At 41.4% G+C, this 19,929-nt stretch overlaps 2 protein-coding genes across 2 annotated transcripts in view; both read left to right on the top strand.

The window, feature by feature from the left end:
• Window positions 1-257: 257 nt before the first annotated feature.
• On the top strand, window positions 258-9,684 carry dcaf13 (ddb1 and cul4 associated factor 13). The gene is made up of 11 exons (XM_029504771.1): window positions 258-429; window positions 987-1,186; window positions 1,294-1,401; window positions 1,515-1,604; window positions 1,701-1,856; window positions 2,004-2,081; window positions 2,178-2,260; window positions 2,504-2,668; window positions 4,231-4,366; window positions 8,393-8,556; window positions 9,102-9,684. Exons 1-11 carry the CDS (start codon window positions 360-362, stop codon window positions 9,187-9,189), a joined length of 1,338 nt encoding a protein of 445 aa, XP_029360631.1. The 5' UTR covers window positions 258-359; the 3' UTR covers window positions 9,190-9,684.
• A 2,057-nt stretch (window positions 9,685-11,741) lies between these two features.
• Window positions 11,742-19,929, top strand: part of rims2a (regulating synaptic membrane exocytosis 2a) — a 131,951-nt gene continuing 123,763 nt past the window's right edge. The window contains exon 1 of the mRNA XM_029503736.1: window positions 11,742-11,851. Coding sequence (XP_029359596.1) covers window positions 11,742-11,851 — 110 coding nt within the window. The remainder of the gene's footprint in view (window positions 11,852-19,929) is intronic.

The following is a 19,929-nucleotide window of genomic DNA, read 5'->3' as shown; positions in this document are numbered from 1 at the left end:
TACATATAGAGCAGATCTAGACCAAACTCTTTATAAATTTATTTAAAGAGACCCAATAGATCCCCCGATGAGCAAGCACTTGGCAACAGTGGCAAGGAAAAACTTCCTTTAAACCTCCAGCAGAATAAATTATTTATTCTGAAGACCAAATAGTTGTATTTCCGTGCTCCCGCATGTTAAATTTTGACAACCATTTTTTTCCACTCATGACGCAACCGGGAGGACTAGACATCCCACAATGCAACGCGGTGTCACTGAAGCCTTATGCACACACATGGCTGGAGAGGCGAATGCTTGCTAATATTTTTGTTCTTTGAATTATAACAGCTCCTCTTTCAATACCTTCATTTAGCTACCAAATGAAAGTTAAAGTCCTCTCGAGAAACCCGGATGACTATGTTCGGGAAACAAAGCTCGATATCCAGCGTGGTAAGTTAACCTCAGATAGGCTAAACACAGTTTGCTACCTGGGTGTGAGCCACTCTGCTCGGGAAAACAACAGCTTAGACACGTAGTCTAAGAAATAATGTCTCTCAAAGCATTTTAATCCACTTCCTGACGACCATATTTAAGTATGTAGGATCTTACGTAGTCTGTAAACTTGGTTGTTATTAATACAGAGATGGAGAATTAGACACATAACACGTTTTTAAAACAGCGACAACATTGAAGTTTATTGACTGAAAGCTGTAAGTCAGCCTGCAGCTGTGTGCAGGTCCATTAGACTCTATAAGACATTAGAAATGAGTAAACGGTGAACTGTGAATTGCTACAAATAAATGTATTCAAAACAACATAAACTGAATTCACAGAAATATAAACACAGATTGTCACAACATGATATATTTAAGTATTTCAAAGTTGTGTGTGGAAATGGACGTGATATTACAATTTACAGTAAATTAATTGGTGTGCATTTAAAAATTGTTATTCATGCCCATGAAATGTTTTGTCAAGTCATTAACTAGTTGCCACTCTTTCTTAAGTCCCTCGAAACTATGACCCAACCCTGCATCCGTTTGAGCTGAGCAGAGAGTACACCCGAGCTCTCAATGCCACCAAGCTGGAGAGGGTGTTTGCCAAACCATTCCTGGCATCCCTGGATGGACACAGGGATGGTGTGAACTGCATGGCCAAGCACACCAAGAGCCTCTCCACCTTCTTGTCTGGTTCCTGTGATGGAGAGGTAGCTATCAGCTATAAAGTGCACCTTTGATTCTTATAATTCAGTCAAAATTGTTACAATATGCACTCACAGACACGGAGCATTAACATGTTTCATTTGTTCTTCAGGTGAAAGTGTGGAATCTGACAAAACATGAATGTGTTCGCACACTCCAAGCACATGAAGGCTTTGTTCGGGGAATGGTTGTGCGCTATTGCGGAACTTCTTTCTTTACGGTGAGTGCTGCACTTTAGGTTTCTGAAGTAAATTTTCAAAATGTAACTTTTTTTGTTAACTGACCTCTATAATTACATTTTTGTTTTTCACCTGGGCATGGTGTCTGTGACAGGTTGGCGATGACAAAACAATCAAGCAGTGGAAAATGGAGGCCCCAGGTTATGGAGAGGAAGAGGAGCCACTCAATACTATTTTAGGAAAGGTATGAGATCTCTGATTGTCAAGAGTAATATCAGCAGCATCATTATATCATCAGTGAAACCACATTATAACTCTTAATAATACTTGTCTCTTATAGACTGTGTTCACAGGACTAGACCATCATTGGCAGGAGGGTGTATTTGCTACATGTGGCCAGCAGGTGGACATCTGGGATGAGCAAAGGAGTAGCCCAATCCGTTCCTTCACCTGGGGCGTAGAAAGCTTCAGCTCTATACGCTTCAACCCTGTGGAGGTAAGACACCATGTGTCTGACACAAGTCTCAGTCACTCTGTCAAAGAACTGTAACATTGTCTCAATCTTCAAACTAGCCCAATGTGTTCATTGTCAGTCCTAATCAGGGCTGTTGATACCTTTTACATTATTTTTGTCTTTTCACAGACTGAAATCTTAGCAAGCTGTGCATCTGACAGAAGTATAGTGCTGTATGACATGAGGGAATCAGCACCACTCAAGAAGGTTGGAGTCATCACCAAGTTAATATAGAAATGTACCATTCTCTTTCCAATTTTCTGAAGCGCCTACAGCTACTGGATGCTTTCATTTTCTTCTCAGGTTATCATGACAATGAGGAGCAACACGTTATGCTGGAATCCTATGGAAGCATATTATTTCACATGTTCAAATGAGGACTATAAGTGAGTAACATTTGGAAATGATCTAATTTATTTCCATTAAAATGTTTTTGTACCATAATGGACTTGTTTGGAATAGACAGTAGCCCTCTATGAGCAGATCTTCAGTTATATTTTTTCTGTTTATTAAGGTGGTTACATAAGATATTTATATTCTAGCTCATTTTTATATCCATATAAACTCAACATATATAGGATATGTTTTATAAACTGTGACTAAAAGCACTAACTTCTGTATCCCATTAGCCTCTACACATATGACATGAGGTATCTGGACCAGCCAGTCACAGTGCACATGGACCACGTCTCTGCAGTGCTTGATGTTGACTACTCTCCCACTGGCAGAGAGTTTGTATCTGCTAGTTTTGACAAGACAATACGCATCTTCCCCAAGGATGTTGGCCATAGCAGGTCAGGAACACCAGGCAAAAAGAGCCAAACTAGTCACCACTTTTATGTAGGCAGTGCAAGCTTGTACTTGTGACATTTGGTATTTATTTGAAATTTAGTTCCTTTTCACTAAAGAGTATATCTAGTTTACTGTTGAATAACTCATCAGAACATGTTGAAACTTTGTTTCAACTCCCCAATTCTCCAAGACTTTTTAGGTTTTAGAATTATATATGTAAAATTTGTCATTGTCAAACCACCATCACTTACTGGGCTTAATGAGTAGACCTGAGTTATTCTTTTTTATTAGTAATACCTGGTCTTTTCCAATTTTGAATACTCAGGATGTCTGCTGTCTGTTGGTTGGCATAGCTGATAATAGTAACTAGTTGGCAAAGCTAATATATGTTCTTGTTTTGACTGACCTTCTCAATCCAAAACAAATGGTCATTGTTTGGTTGCTATGTGACATAATTGTACATGCAGTGTTGTTTGTACACTTGTTGAGCTCTAGAACAAACAGTTGCATTACAGTAGCTAGGACATGTTTCCAGGGCAGTGTCACAACATAGGGAGCACAGGGCTTTGATTGCTTCATAAGTAGTATGTGTTTCAGGAACAATTGAAACTGGAAATTGACTAAAAGCAGAAAGATACATAAATAGATACTCAGCAAACACACCGACTTTGTTGGTAATGATTTTGTCTGTCGTTGATCTAATATGCTTCAGTATCTAGATATCTTTTGTAATTTTTTAAATGTCATATTATGGTTATTGTAATAGTTTAGAACAGACTGATCCCAAAATGTATTTAAACATTTCATAATAGTTTAATGAGGAGAGGGTAAAACATTAACACTAAAGTGCCTGAGCTGAACATGCAGCACATAAGTACTAAACATGGCTGTGCTATAATTACATCGTATTTGTCTGCTATCCACAGATTTAGCTTTCGCCTCACGTTGCAAAACTTTTGCATGGCAAGAGTGTTGTATTGTTGTAGTATTTAGATAGCGACTTGCAAAGCTTATACATAACACAATTTCTGTCCGCTGTTTCTGTTCAACTTTTACCTGAATACCTGAATCTGAAATGTTTCCAAGTAACTGCTTTTAAAAATTGTTGGCACTGACTTTAATGACCTACTGCTACCCTATTTTTTTGAATAAACAAAATTTACTGTTGAGTTGTGTAGGGCCTCTGTACACTACCTACAGTGCCCCGCATTTGAGGTTTTATTACAATGGTAATAAATTAAAGATTTTCTGAATCGATATTGAATTGGGAAAAAATGACATTACAAAATTACACCCCAATGTTTTAAATATTCACAGGCCTCTAATTTGACAAGTGGTTGGATGGAAGAGAAGGTGTATGTTTCCTTTCGCTCACTGTTAGTCAATGTTGGTTCTTTAACCACAATGGCAGTTGGTCCCTAGCCATTTTAATTCAAACCATGATCTTTCTTGAAACCTAACCGAGAAGTTACTGTAGGAGTATTGTTAGTCCCTTGTATTTTACCACTTGATAACAAAGATATTCAGTACCTTTATTTTGTTTTCTTTCTCATTTGAAACCTAGGGAAGTCTACCATACCAAACGCATGCAGCATGTCATCTGTGTCAAGTGGTCGTCAGACAACAAGTACGTCCTGAGCGGTTCTGATGAAATGAACATCAGATTGTGGAAAGCCTATGCAGCTGAGAAACTAGGAGTGGTGAGTCCTGCCTTTTCGTCTTTGTATCATTCCTGCTTCCATGATTTTTAACTAAAACCAACTTGCTTCACAATGGCTGCCTCTTGATAATTCCTTACCACCATGACGGCGAACAATCAATAGTTGTATTTTCCTCTGCTGTCAGCCGCACTGTATACTGTATCCCTCTTCAGTGTATTACCTGATCTTGTTTTATGAGTCAGCCGCATTTTTCGACACAGCTGTGGCCCTGTGCCCATCTCAGCAGGGTGAGAGTAGGAGACAATGCCAGGAGCTACGGCACTACTGCTGCCAGCTGCCCTGATAGATGCTGACTTTGAGTAGAATCACTCTCAATAAGTACAATGTACCAATTGGCACATCCGTTGTAGTGGCTACAACTCAAAAACTCAAAAACGTGTTTGACAAACCACTGACAAAAGATTCAAATAGAAGGCTAAATCTATTTTCAGACACACCTCCTTTAACAATAATACCCTAATATGCAATACATTAATGCCCAATGTATTGTATAAGATAATAGAGGCTGTCTTTGCAAAACTGGTGGCTTTAATGTTGCATTATGCTCAACTTTCAAATAATGCTCCAGTTCAATGCTGGGAAGTGTTCCAGTGCCCCAAATCCCAGTTATGACTCAGTAATAAAAATCAGTGGCATCTTGTGTGCCATCTCCAGCAGCCATCTTTCATTCCTAATCAGATTCACTCTTGCTTATTCTCGTAATGCAGCCTCAGAGTGGAAAATTGGCCTGCTTTTGGCACTTGTTTTACTGTCACTGTGTGAGAGAAGATTTATTCACAAGCTTTGCACTTAAAGAGATCAGACAAGCTCTGCTCCTATCAGCAGTTTAAATCGGCCAATCACTTAATGCGGCCTACTCTGAACATAACGAAGCATTAACAATCAAGTTGTACTGGGGGGGTTCTTTAATTATCAAGAAATGCTGAAATACTGAATTAAGGCTTGGTATATGTCTGAAGGCATCTCAGTGAACTAATGGGGACTTCTTTGTCAGCTGCTGCACATCATTCATTTTTCATTCAAGACTTTGCACAGAGCAGTCTTTGACTCCAACATGTTGAATCAATCAGCTGCTGTTTATTTTCACTATTAAAGATGATTTCATCAGTTCTATAAACACTAAATCATCAAAAGTCGACATTGACATGTTACGCTATTATAGATCCTTTAAAAGGAGATTAATAATTCCAAGTGTTTTCACACAGTCTGATAGAATAGATCATGAGAAAGCATTTGGGCTTTAAACATGATCTTATCGCTTCAGTTTGTGTTTTCTTTATCATAGTAACACAGTATTTGTTAAGTTGACACCGGAGAACATCTTGTCATTGCTAAGAAAGAAGTCACAGAATACAACACTTGGTCTACACAGGCAGTACAGTAACAGCAATGCAGCAGCAACAGTTCACTTCTCAGTGTTCACAGTGTTAGTGCTACTGTCTGATCACATGCCGTTTTGCAGCTATTGAATCCAGAACTCAGTCTCTACAGTGATGAGGCAAAAACAGATAAAATAGATTAGTCTGAAAAGATACTTTAGGCCATTCTTGTATCAAGCAGGAGAGAAAATTAAGCTGTTACCCAGCCTGTGCTTAAAGCTGCATTGATTCAAACAGAAAACCACCAGTTCCATCATCGTCAAAAGAATGCATCCTTCAGACTGTGTGTGCAACAGGCATGGCTTTTACACAAACCTCCAACAAAAAGAAAAAAGTGAACAGCAAATGACAACCTGATGCTACAAAGACTGCCCTAAACCATACTGTAGCTGTGCACACACAATTTTCAGTTCAGTAAGTGATTATAACCAACATTTCAGATGCCAATGCGTTTGGATTTCCTTGTGCTGAGGAAACTATTGACATGTTTACACAGTTTTATCATTTGTTTATCTTCCTTAAGTGCAGCTAGGTCTGTCACAATTATTACATAATCGCCTGATCGTGATTACTTGAGCTGACTGTAATTATTTTGCACAATCATTAAAAACGCTTCCTTTCATCTGTATGAAAACGGCTAATAGAACAGATGAAGCTAGCAGAAATGTCACTTTTCCATCACTTTTTCCGCATCCTTTTCCACTCTCTGGGGTTTGACTGTCGTTCTTTTAATGACATGTTGCGCCCCCTTCCTCTGATATGGCTTACTGGCACATGAGTGGAAAATTTGCGCCACAAACTTTTTATCTAGAACTGTTTAATCTCTACATTTAATTAATTAATTTCTAATGTATAACGACTGCCTTTCAATGCAAATCTATTGACATTTGCATCATGGATTTAGTTGGTGGTGTATGTGTAAGTTATGTTTAGGCTTATACCATAATAGTGGCATAAAATGATCAGATGAATACTATTAAATCATTAATTACAATTATTTCTAGCAAATGATGATTGGATGATTTTGACAGCCCTACATTCAACTGCTTTCTCGTTGCTTTGGCAGCTTTCCTGTCACAATGGTTCATTGCGCTGCTGACAAGAGTCCCTCTGAAAGTTGCGCCAATTTTCCACTGTTTCTTTAAACATCACTAAACAATACAATATCAAAGTGAAGCAACTTCCGGTGCTCTCTCATACCCATCTCGTTATATCGTACAAAATTGTTTAGCAGGCTAACCATGTGTGTATCCAGGAGAATTATTCTAGTCCAACAGGATCAGCATCTAACAAATCTTTTCCAACAAATTGAATCTGAAACAAATCATTGCTTTTAATTAGAATAAAAGCCTTGGAGGAGGGCGCCCTCAGCCAAGATGAATCCAGTCTCTGGTGCTTTTTATGAGAGACGGTGAGGGAGGGATGTTGTTGAGCTGGTGTCTTCACTTTTTAAACAGACATTGATTCAGTTTTAAATGAGGACTTTGTCAAGCTTAGGTTTACTGCTTATCGTACTGGCCAACATTTTATGATGTGGAAGGCCATACAACAACAGTCAGTTTTTAATAAGATACTGCCTGAGCTGAAAGCAAGAGCACATCTTTTCCTACTTAAACAAAACAAAGTTTAGAAAGTGTTTATATATTATTTGATGAATCTTGTCATCAGTAATAAATTCCAGATTTAAAGTTGCCTACTGAAGAGGATCATCATGTCTTGAATCAAGACATGATGTAAAACATCACCTCAGATAGCACTTACCTTACAAGGGGAACCCAAGTTACTAAATATGAAATAATTACATCCAGACATGCCACAAGTGTAAATGGGCTTTTCCCCCCCATATGTGTAGATTAACATGTGTCCTGTAGAAACCCCCTCATGGTTGTCATTAATCACTTGTGCTGAGAAAAAAGTGCTTTTGGAAAAACCTTTTGTTTGCTTTCTTTCCAAGATGACAAATTAAAAAATAAAATAAAAAAAAAAAAAAATAGCGCTCTCATATATGAATGGGATGGAACTCCAGCCAGTACTGTATGAAATTCTTGAATTCACTAATGTGTCATATTTGTTTAATTTCTACAAAAAGTGTAAGAACAAGTTTGCAGCATTGTGCGAGTTGCTTGCCAAACTACATCTTGGCCGGGGGCAGTATCTGCACTGTAGCAGTGTGCATCTTCTCAGAAGGGTAACTACATGTTGGGGCCATGGTGAGACCAAATAATGCTCACAATCACTGTGAATGGTCAGCTTTCCATTAAAACTCATTGGCCTTTTTATAACCAGCAGCCATGGCTTCCTTTTTAATCAAGACCATGACAACTCTCTAAACTCACCAAGTGTTTGACAACAGTCTGACCACAATGATCCCAAATTAAAACAATGGTTTTACTTTGGATAAATGTCTTTCTTAAAAATAAAATAAAATAAAAATACTGAGGAGTCACTGTAAAACTTGAGTTGTAGTCTTGTCTCCTCATCTCATTTTCTCTTCAATACATCATCTCCGTCTTCTCATCATAATGTCTTGTTCTCTCTCTCTCTCTCCCAATCTGACTTTCTTTTCTCCATAATATTCTCTGTATTTATTTCTATTCCATCTTCTCTTCCTCTCTGTGTAATGTAGCTGGCCCCCAGAGAAAGGCAGGCTATCAACTACAATCAGAAGTTGAAGGAGAAGTTCCAACACCACCCACAGATCCGACGCATTTCTCATCACCGACATCTACCCAAGAGCATCTACCACCAAACCAAAGAGCTGAGGATAATGAAAGAGGCTCGCCGTAGGAAGTATGTATTTGTAATTTTTCCACCTCTAACTGTAAATAGCCATAGGGAGCTAAGCTTGCTAGTTAGCCATAGACGAGGTATGAAGTTCCCTCTATGTCCATGTAGAAGTGATGTTGACTTGGGCTGGTGCCAGGATAGGTCTGACCTGTACAGTCACACCAGCCTAATGGAAAATCTCACAGATGGTACTGCTTCCCTATGACGTGCTCCCAATAGGCCTTACAGACGTGTGTGCTGCTTGTATGGCGGATTGATTGTCCCAGTTTGCCATGTCGTCCAGTGATTCATAGTTTAGTCTGAGGCTCTTTTTGTCATTATGTCAGATGTGTGTTTTGGACTTGTGAATGATTCACCATCTATGCTTTATGCATTATTTTCAGAGTACATTAGTGCAGTCAGTGACGTAGGTGTTAGGTCAATAGTCTCATATTTAATCTGTTCCTCTCTCTTTCTGTCTCTGATCTATTCATGCTCTCTATTCTTTTCTCAGTACTCTTATTAACGGATTATATTATTCATATCTCTTCTTTGTTTTTGTTTTTTAGAGAGAGGAATGTGCGCAAGCACAGCAGACCAGGAACTGTTCCTGTGGTGTCCGAAAAGGAGAAACATGTTGTCACTGTGGTGAAATAAAGCAAACACCCAGCTTTATTTGTGATGGTTTTTTTATATACCTTTTTTTTTTTCAGAAAGGGGAAAAAAAAGGTTAATTGGGCTAACAACTTTGCATTGATACATTCTGTCATAGTGCTACACACAAAAAGTGATAAAATAGCATTTGAAAGAGAAGTTCAGACCCTCATTCCCTTTTTACCACATAGAGTTAAAGTTACTTCTTATGAAGTTCTGAGGTTTTTTTAAACTGTGTATATCCACACACAGCAGCTGATATCTCCTGTTTTTCCTAATACAGTAGCAGTTTTGTGTTTTTGTTAAAACCATTACACGAGACAGTAACCTGTAACCTGGGGTGGGGGGGTTTTGTTTATGAGCACAAAAAAAGCAAACTTTTTCTCTTGATCAGTTTTGCAACCTTTCCGGTCTGTTTGAAGGACTGGCTCTCTTAACTGAAGCTAAAGGGATGGAAGTGAGACTGTTGTGTATTAATAAATGAATAATAAACTTCAAAACTCACCTTTTTGTGAAATTGCATAATTTTCGAAAACTCATTATTTTATTTTTTTTCCCTTCAACCTTAACACCATCTTCCCTCCTAGTGTTGGACGTGTTGCAGCAGCTCATTGGACTGGTGTTAATTTACTTAGAACCTAAATGAGGTGGCGGCTCCATCATCTTATTGTTGCCCTTCATATCCTATGAACACTGCAGACTGACAGTGAGCAACAGCCTTTTTTGGAACGTCAAGTGAATGATTCAAGATGGAGCTGAAGTCACCTCATTGGTGGAGGAATCCCCCAAGACATGTCCATGTACAGTTTATTCTGATACCTGGATTTTTCTTTTTTTTTTTTTTTTGCTTTGAGTCCAGATACAGGGCGAAACTTAGTTCTACTATAGATCATCTTTTTTTCAATTAGCTCTTTAATCTTTTTAGCTTCCGGGGAGGGATGGCTGTGGTCATAGATATGCACTGAAATAGTAAATTTTTTGGCTGCAAGACTAAGAGTGCATCAATCGCATAAAAAGCTGACACCACTTGTGGAGTTGCACAATGAGGACAAATGCAGCCAACAACAAGAAATCTTTGTTTTCTTGTGGTGTAGGAAATGTGGCAATAGACAAGTGTCCATTCCAAGCCTCAAAAGTCCTGAAGCTCAAGCTATTGACTTAAAGGCACAGGACATTTTAACACCATAAGAACATCAGCTTTATGTAAATAAATCCCAACAAACTATCTCAAAATATAATCAAGTAAATATTTTCAGTTTTCCCCAGTGAGGAGCATCTCCACTGCTGACAGGGCTCTCTCCATTAACCATCACACAATTTCTCACATCAGCTGGCAACAAATCAAGCCAGAGTCTGTTGTGCTGCTCCAAGTGCACCAAACACAACACCGAGTGGAGCCACAGCCGCACCTACAGCTCCACTCATTGTCACTAGTCGTCCCGCCCCTCCTTCACAAAGCTCATGATCAGGATATGAAATATACATGATGCTGCCTCTGGTCACGGAGCCGCTCCACCTTCTCTCGGCCGATCCAGTCCGGGATTTTGCGGCCTCCATCTGCCTGCTGTCAATGAACATCTAGCGCGGCCTTTCGGCTTTATTCCTCTACGTGTTTCCATCGCTCCGCCTCCTCTCCCTATCTGTGTCCCCCCCTCCCCCCCTCTCACTCTCCTCCTCTCCCCCTTCCATCTCTCCCTCACTCTCTCTCTCTCCCCCCCTCTCATTGCATCCATTTTTATGCATTTAAGAAACCTCTAAGAATTACCAACCTGGAGAAAAGCGAGCTAAGCGGAGTGGCAGAGGAGGGTTAAGGTCTCCAAAGGAAAACAAACAAGGACGGACCGGGCATATTTGATTCCAACATGCGAGTGAAACCTTTCTAAAGAATGGCAGCGATGGGTTAGACGGGATTTAACATGACTGCAAAATAAAAGGCAAGAGTTTTTTTTTTCATCCTTTGTGTTTTTTACTTTTTTTTTTTTTTTAGCCCTGGATGGATAGAGGCTTGTGTTTGGAATACCTGAAGGTTGTAGCCCACAGCACCCGTGTACTCATGCTTCTTTTGAGTGCATCTATTTCTAATCTTGAGTGTTTTCTATTTCAGGAAATTCTATGTGTAAAATTTGGCGTCTCAGGCTGCAACAGCTTGGACGGAGCTGTTTGCAGGCAGCGCTCGGGCGACTGCAGCACAGTTGATAACCCTATCATGAGCATTTAATAGCTGAGGATGTAGCCTGCAATGAATGTTTTTGACGCTTATTTCTGCAGCACGATGTAAGGTGTGCATGATACTCCTAACCGAGATGTCATGCCGTGTGTAAGCCACGGTGCCTCCAGCAAATCCGACCGCCAATTTCAATTTTGACCGCATGAAATGTAACGGAAGAAAATTAGAAGAATAAAATCAGGGAGATCGGTCGGAATGCCGCTGGTTGATGTTGCTTTTCTCGTTTTTTAGTCACTGTGTGTAAAAGATGTCTGCTCCACGCGGGCCCCGGGGCGGCCCTGGCCCTGGCCCTGCTGCTGCTGCTGCTGCTGCCTCAGCGGCCGGCGCCATGCCGGAGATGCCGGACCTGAGCCACCTCACCGAGGAGGAGAGAAAGATCATCCTCGGCGTCATGGACCGACAGAAGAAGGAGGAAGCGAAGGAACAGTCGATGTTAAAGTAAGAGAGAGCGGGAGGGGAGGGGAGAGGGAGGGATGCGGGCGGTGCTGCTGATTTACCCCGGGTGTTTACGGCTTGTTATTACAGTGTGATTTTCTATAATCGTCTCTCTGTGTGACACTGGTGGATCATGTTGCCTCTTGACATCCAAGCTGGAGCTTTAATAGTCCACTACTATCCGACAGGACCAAGGTGAGACACATCCTGCCCTCACCTGCTCTTCATCTCTGGGCTCCCCCTTAAGAGAAATACTACATTTTAATGGCCGAGTATCATTTTATAATGCGGCATACACTCCTGCCACCCCCCCCCCCCCCCCATATACTTTGTTGTAGCTCCAGCTGTACTATAATGGGCTGGGCTAGGGGCAGCCGGCGCCATTTTCACGTAAAAAGCACGCCAAATTGCTTAACATTTCCTCCACGAACGTCACCGAGATTACACAATATGACACTGGAAAGATCATTTAAGGTGTCCTTTGTGGCGATGGCGCACGCGGGGTGTGTGTGCTTTCAACGTTAAAGTCTCGGTAGCTCTTGTGCACCCCCCTCCTCCTCTCCTCTTGTGTACAGATGTCGCTCGGAGCTGTTTCAGCACCACGGCGCTGTCCACTGTAGGGTTTTAGTTTTTAAGGTGGACCGGAGCGCCTCTGCCGTCAACGCTGTAACCTTTAACTGCTCGGGCCGTGACTCTACTTCATGGTGGTGATACTACACACAGTGTAAAAACACTTGAAGTTGATGTATTGTTAATTTCCAAAAAAATTGCTTTGACCTTGTTGGAGAAGGCGGGCTGCTGAGGAGTGAGGGATTTCAGCGTGGTGGCCTTAAATGTTTCAATTCTTGTTGATTTTCCTCTAGTTTTCCTTCTTCAGTGAAAGGGATGCACATGCTTGCATCTCAAGCCAGGAGATATTCTCTTTTTGACAGTTTTATTTGAATGCTGCATAAATATTGGGGCACCGTCGTAGAAGTACATCCACATCTCTCCAAGAGATCAATGGCTGTACTGGTGCTGCAGCCCCCCACCATGTGCTGGTGGTTTTAGAGTAAGGTGTGTGTGTGTGTGTGTGTGGGTCACCATCACAGGCAGCTTTTTAGAGGCATTAGAGCTGTTGTTTTCCACCATCAGGTAAATGTTTACACTAAGGCATTGTTCCTAATGGAGAGAATTGTGCAACCCCTATGTTGCTGCATGATAAACATGACTCACGTACTCCAAGACACAGCTACCACAGCCGCTGTGGTGCATGCTGTTTGATTCATCCAGGCCTTTTCCGCCTTCCCGTTCACTACCCCCACCCCAATTTCCTCCCTGCTCCCATTCCCCTTTCCCCAATAGCTGAGTGTTTAGTTGTTGTTGTTCTTTTTGCCTCCTTCTCTGAGGTACAGGGGAATATTGTCAGATTTAGTCACTCTTCATCTCATAGTGCTGTGAAAGCCTTGTCATGACCGAGCGTGGGCAGAAGAGGCTGTTCCTCGCAAGGCACATGACTGACTGACCGGCTCATCGTAATGTTAAGTAACTTCACATGCAAGACATCGCAAGGTCATTGAGGCCTTTGTATGGTTTGCTGGCATTGCAATTTGCATAAGAATAATTTTTCCAGTATGGCCTCTCTCTTGCAAACAAACATGTTACCAAAGACATGAGGTTAATACCAAGAGCTGGCTGCCACCATTTCACTGTTTATTTTGACATTCTGATTGAACCCCCTGACCACTGATAGTAAAGTTTTGCTCAGGCAAAAAAATATTGGTTTCGCTTTAATACACTTTGTCTATACATACAAGGTGACTCATCATGAGTCATCAAAACAGTAAATCCCCACTTTCTTTACCTATGAATCACACAAGCATAACATGTCCTGAAGCAGCATTAATTTGTTCAGCCCTGGCATAGGTACAACTGCAGCGGATTAACTTGTCATTGGATGTTTCGTAGCATTTCCAGCAGTGTAGGAAACAAACACCCACACTGCAACATCCAACCCTATAGCTTGTGCATATGCGCCGTCACGGTCCAATCACACAGTGGCTTGGATGGCTGTTCGGGAAAGTGGCAGGTTGAACATCGAAGTGTGTAATCTAACAGAGGGAATCCTGGGAGGATGGAGGGATGGAGAAGAGAGAGAAGGAGAAGCCTCCTGCTGCAGGGCTTGCCAACTTGCTGTCATCTCACTGGATGTGCTACAGACAGTGTGGATGGAAATCCAGCACCGCTGACTTGCATGTGATTAGCAAGTCTCACTTAGGCTGCTCCCTCTTAGCAGGCATGTGCATGCGTGTGTCTACATATAGAAAATGTGCCACACCGAGTCAAGCCTGTAAGGCAGAGCCCATTCTTAGATTTCTCTCCTAAAAAGCTCCTTAAAGAGTGAGCATGCAAGTATATTTGGTTTAGAATCTTTAAACCTTTTAATCTGCATTTCTACTCACAAAAAAGCCTTGCCATGCATCAGTGAGTCCCTTAGCAGTACAACAATGATGGTTATGGGACCCCACCCCCTCCCATCTACACACTGTGTATCCGCAGGAAAGCATCAGCTGCCTGTGATGGGGTGACCCACAGAACGCCTGGGGCTTCACTTCTCCTTTCTCCCAGCTCCTCCAGTACTCCAGGACCATTTGCTGGTTCTGCTTGGTGGTTAGGAAGGGAGGTTTTAAGAGGGTCAAGTGGGACTAGCAGTGCTCTCCACCCCAGCTCCGACTCAGGTGATAATTTTGAATCAAACCGACAAATATTTTTGTCATTGTTCCTCCAAAGATGACTAATGTCCCAGTGAATATCCCAGTTCCTCCTCCCGCCTCTGACAGTGGGTCAGCTTGACAGTGCTAATTATACTGGCTGTCTTGTATGGGGGACTTCCACTGAGATGCAGTGATTCCAGGGCTCTGAGGTGTCTGCTGGCAACAGAATGTATATCATATTCAGTGTAATTCATAGCTGTATAGTGATGGTATAACTGGCGATTGTTAAAGTTAGCTGTTGAGATAATCAAGAAGATACAGCCAGGGTAAAACCAATTGTGATAAAATAATAAAGAAATAAAGCCTCTGCAGTAATTTAGTATTGCATTTCCTTTAACTTCGGGGACTTGGGTGAGGCAGATGAAACAAATGGTCATAATCAAAGCATCAGAGGCAGAGGTTCCCCGGCTTTTATTCCACATTATAGATCGATTCCCACATCGCAGCTTCATAGCACTTTTTTCTGTTAAATTTCAGCATGTCTGGTAAATGCTTGTAACTTTTAAAACGTGTGATCTTCAGTATGTCATCAACCCTAACTTCCTGTGAAACATCAACATGTAGTCACACCCTCAGAGTAACAGGAGACAATTAACATTAAAGGGAAACAAACAAATGGCGGGCAGCATGGTGGCAGAGTTGGTTAGCGCTGTTGCCCCACAATAAGAAGATTGTAGGTTTGGTTCCCGTCCTGGGGCCTTTCTCTGCCGAGGTTGCATGGGTTTCCTCCGGGTACTCCAGTTTCCTCCCACCATCCGCAGACATCATGTTTGGAATAACTAGTGACTCCGAATTGTAGGTCTGAGTGTGAGTGGTTGTTGGTCTCTGTCTGTCTGTGTGTGTTGACCCTGTGATGGAATGACATCCAGGGTGACCCCACCCTCACTCAGAGTGAGCTGGGATTGGCTCCAGCACCCCCTGCGACCCGGAAATAGAAAAGCGGTTGAAGATGAATGAATGAATCATACTACACCACAATTCTTTGCACTGCATGCCCACTGGAAGAAATTATTAAATTAATTATTAATTATTAACTAGAAAAGATGTTCATGATTTAGTCTGAACATTTTTCAGAAATGTGACTGTAGTGGAACTTTGAGAATTAGGAGTCTAAATTAAGACTTCATATTTTAATATCAACTGGGGTTTTTCTCAGATGTATCCTTTGATGGATCCAGCGTCTATCAGTTGTCTCAATGATATGTTGGAAAGTTGGCTTCTTATTGCTGTTTCAAATGTGAAACACAACGACCAAAGGTATGGGGGTTGGTGTGTGTGTGTGTTCAACATGAGGAGCAGTGACCTAGAATTAGCTCTGATTGATCACATCCCATTTCCTTTTTCTGTTACTCCGTCTTACCCAACAACACACATGTGCACTCACACAACCCGTCCCCCCATCCTGGTCATTTATCTGATGGTGGTGGAAAGCTCGCTGGACCAGCTGGGGTCAGAACTGAAGAGAGACTCCATTTCCCTGGAGGCTGTAGAGTCTTTGCCCCTCTAAGAGAGCAGTAGTGTAGTAGTAGTGCGCTGCTTACACATCTTACAGAGGTTTAAGCAGCTGATATTGCTGCTATAACACCCTCCCTCAGTAATAGGAAAGAAAAATTATTTGGTTACCACAAGTGAGAAAAACAATAACCAAACACAGATTTAGTGAACACAACCCAACCAAACCTGGCAACCCAGAGAAAACGAACTGTGTAACTTTTGAAAACAAGAGTTAGAGAAGGACTCCAAAACCAAATCAGCCTAAAACATACAAAAAAAAACCTCTCCCTGGTCAAAAAAATTATTTGGAAAGAGAAGCGGCTCTGTCATTGAAGCAGCAGAATATAAGAAAAAAAAAAGCACATTTAAATAAAAAACAGAGGGGCAGGAGGGAGAGAAAGAGAGAGACCTATGGTTGTGAAATGAGGCGAGGCAATGCTCAGAATCTTACACTGGACAATATACAGTATATACACACAGACACACACACACACACACACAGTCCATCTCTCGCGCTTCCCCTGCATTTCTCTTGTCCCCTTAGTTCACTCACCCATGCTCACTTCCCTTCCCATGCAAAGAGCAGATTCTGTCATGAGTGTTGTGGAGTCTCCCATCCCCCATCACTTTCCCCAAGGGAAAGAGAGAAAAAGAGAGAGAGAAGGAAGCGTGGATGCTGTCTTGACTCTATAAAGCAGAAAGCACGCCAGATGAATACATCATCATGCTAATTAAAGTAACAATGTGTTTTGGTTATGGACGGTTGGCATGCTGCCAAGTAGTTTGGCTTAGCTGGACAGGAAATCTAGTTGGAACACAAGTGCCATCATTAAAATGATATGTACAATACTTTATAAAATATTTACAAGTTTCTCATAAGCTGTGCCGTTGTGGAAGTGAAATTGCATTAGTGTCAAGCTCCTTTGGTGCTCTTTTTTCCCCCTCTACCTTTTTTTCTTTAATATTTCAGCCATTAACCTACTATATCTGTCAAATTGCCTCCAGACCTGTACGTACGTGTGTATTTCTTTTCTTTTTTTCCCTCTGACTTTTATCCCATAGGCCTTTCCCAGTTGGCCAAAGAGTCTGGGTGTAGACTACAGATTTTACTCATACTCAATATCTCAGTGGCCACATTTCCTACTTATCATAGTCTGTGTTTGTCCATATTTTCCATGTTGTCAAAAAAATCTGCAACAGTGTTTGTTATTTTCATCTGACTTCCCTTTGCTCTCTGGGCCAACTGGTGAATCTAATCTTACATCTAATGGCCTAATATTCTCTTCTTTACTGACTCCTCCACACAGATGCAAACTTTGTCTGTTATTGCTGAAAACAAGGTAATGGGAGTTTGAAACTGAACAGAAAACAGCTGAGTTGGAAGCCCAAATAGAGGAAACAGTGACCTGTGAAAGACTAAACCATTCTATAGCGCTGATGATGATAATTCTTAGTGGATGTGTCACCAACTGCACCTCTTCAATTTTGACCAATAGTTACTATAAAAATACTTTCAAGGCAGGAAACTCGGCACTGCAGATAAATTTCACTCATTCAGATTTTTTATGTTTAGGATAATTTCAGCTGAGCATCAATACATATCTATGTTGTATTTGCATCCCTGGAAACATATACGCGGCTTAGTCATAAGTCAGATCAGTCCTTTGTGGGTTTTAGTCTCTTCATAGGATGCAATGTTGAAGAAAAACACAGAGTATTAACTTGTTTTATGGTCTATGTCCCTTACAAGGTTCAAATGCAGAAATGAAAGAAGAGGACACTTGAGGATAAGCTATGTAGGGATAGGAAAGAAGAACAGAGGGCAGGGTGAGAGGAAAGGGTAGGACAGATTAGCATAGGAGAGAACAGAGGAAATGAGAATGGACGAGGGGGCGAGCGGAGAAGAGAGGACAGGAAAGGAGAAGAGAACATCAGAGAGAGAAAGAAGGGAGAGACAGTGACGTCTGAGATGCTATCAGGTCTCGTTGCTGATATGACAGCCTTAGTCCCCATTGACAGAGCAATCAGCCTGCCATCTCCCATAGCCTGCTATTCTCCTGTGTGGCACAGCACAACATCGGGCTCTATTGTCTTTCAGGGCTTTGTTCTAAATAACATCTGCATTCGTCAGCATAGGTTTTATTCTCTTCTAAGCTCTTATCCCTCAAGCAAAGTTTGAAGGGATTTTCCTGCCCCTGGCTGCGCAATTTGAAATGCCCTTGGTGAAAACTGTCAGTGGGAAAATGTTTTAGGACGAGGTTGTGGGAGCTGGTACTTGGGATGCTGTATATTTATAGAAATGCATAATGAAAAATATCAGTGCAGCACATGAAGCAATATGTGGTTTGTTAACTCGTTAGTTATCAGTGCTTTATGACTGACAGCATGTGCAAATGGATTTGGATAAACTTGAGTTAATGTATCACTTTGCCCACACTTGATGAGTGAATTAAACAAGCGAGTATTATTAGCAACTAGTGATCCTGACTAAGGTGGAACTAAACCTAACTACAGAGCCGCCACTAGCCCATCTGGCCTGTTATTACATAAGCTGCCTAACATGCGGTGCAAGAGTGGCCTGAATTAGACAAACAAAATAAAATAGAAATTCAGAATAGTATTCTGCAATGAGAGAAAAAGGAAATATATAGGCAAATAAATAAATATCCAACGAAAAGGGTGGCCCTGGCTAACAAGACCACAGAGAGTAGAAACGTGACAATGGATTTCCAGAAAAGGGGCCACTTTATCACTTTTATTACCCATCCCCCGTCCCCATCCACCCTAAGCAGAGTCAATGCAGAGGAAGATATACAGCATCTAACCCTTTAAGAGAAGCCCAGTAGCCCTCTGAGGAACATATGTGCCAGCTGTGGAGTAGCTGGCGGCGCTGTTGTTAACTGAATCTTTCAAAACCCTGGGCTTGTGTGATGATACAGCTCAAACTAATTCTTATGCAACACAAACAGTAAAAACACTAACTGAGGAAGTGAACCAGGACATTTATCTGCAACAGAAACTGTCTCAAACTGTAAAGGAAAGGCTGTGGGACAGGTGTTGTGTCTGTGCAGGCAGTTGCAACTTCTATGGTGATGGCTGAACTCTGAAATGGTTGACGAATACACACCACTCTACTATGTAGAGAACAGATCTTTTTCTGTATTTCACTACTTCAGTCGGTTCTTAGTGTGGGGGCTTTCTGAATCGGCTAAATTGAACTGGACAATAGCTGAGGCCAGTTTTGCATGTTTTTTGTCAAACAATCTGTAACAGAGTGAACAAAGAGTGAGACATTAAGAGACCTGGAAAGAGAAAGCGAGAGACAGTTATGAGCGTGCTGAATGGCTGGCTACTAAAGGTGGAGTGTGGCACCGGGTCATCTCAAGCTGATTGTGTTCAAAGAGTGTGAACCCTCATGCTGTTTGTTGGACTATTAATAGTGGAGACATTCAGCTTTCTGCAGTGGTCGGCAAGCAGCCAGGCGTCCAAACAGGCAGCGAAGGCTGTGGTCATTTAGGCATCCGGGAAAGCCAGGCAGGCCGGACAGGCTCCGACCAACAATAAGACAGAAGACCTATGTATACATTCTGCTTAATTTTAATGTGTCCTGGGTAAATTCACTCCTTCAAACATTTTTTCTACTGGCCATCTATCGTAATAGATTCAGAGTTGTGAGTTTTCTGATTTCAATTTACACACTAGTAAACTAGTGTACTGCAATAATGTAGATATAATAATTCAAGGAATAATTAGGCATTCTTACTTTGTTATCTTGTTTTTTATGTTGTTTAATTATTTGAAATGATTAATCCCTTATGCCAAATACCGTCTAGA

The sequence above is a fragment of the Echeneis naucrates genome, chromosome 6 (assembly GCF_900963305.1).
Source record: "Echeneis naucrates chromosome 6, fEcheNa1.1, whole genome shotgun sequence".
Taxonomy (NCBI): Eukaryota; Metazoa; Chordata; class Actinopteri; order Carangiformes; family Echeneidae; genus Echeneis; species Echeneis naucrates.
This window is presented reverse-complemented; position numbering and strand designations above follow the sequence as displayed.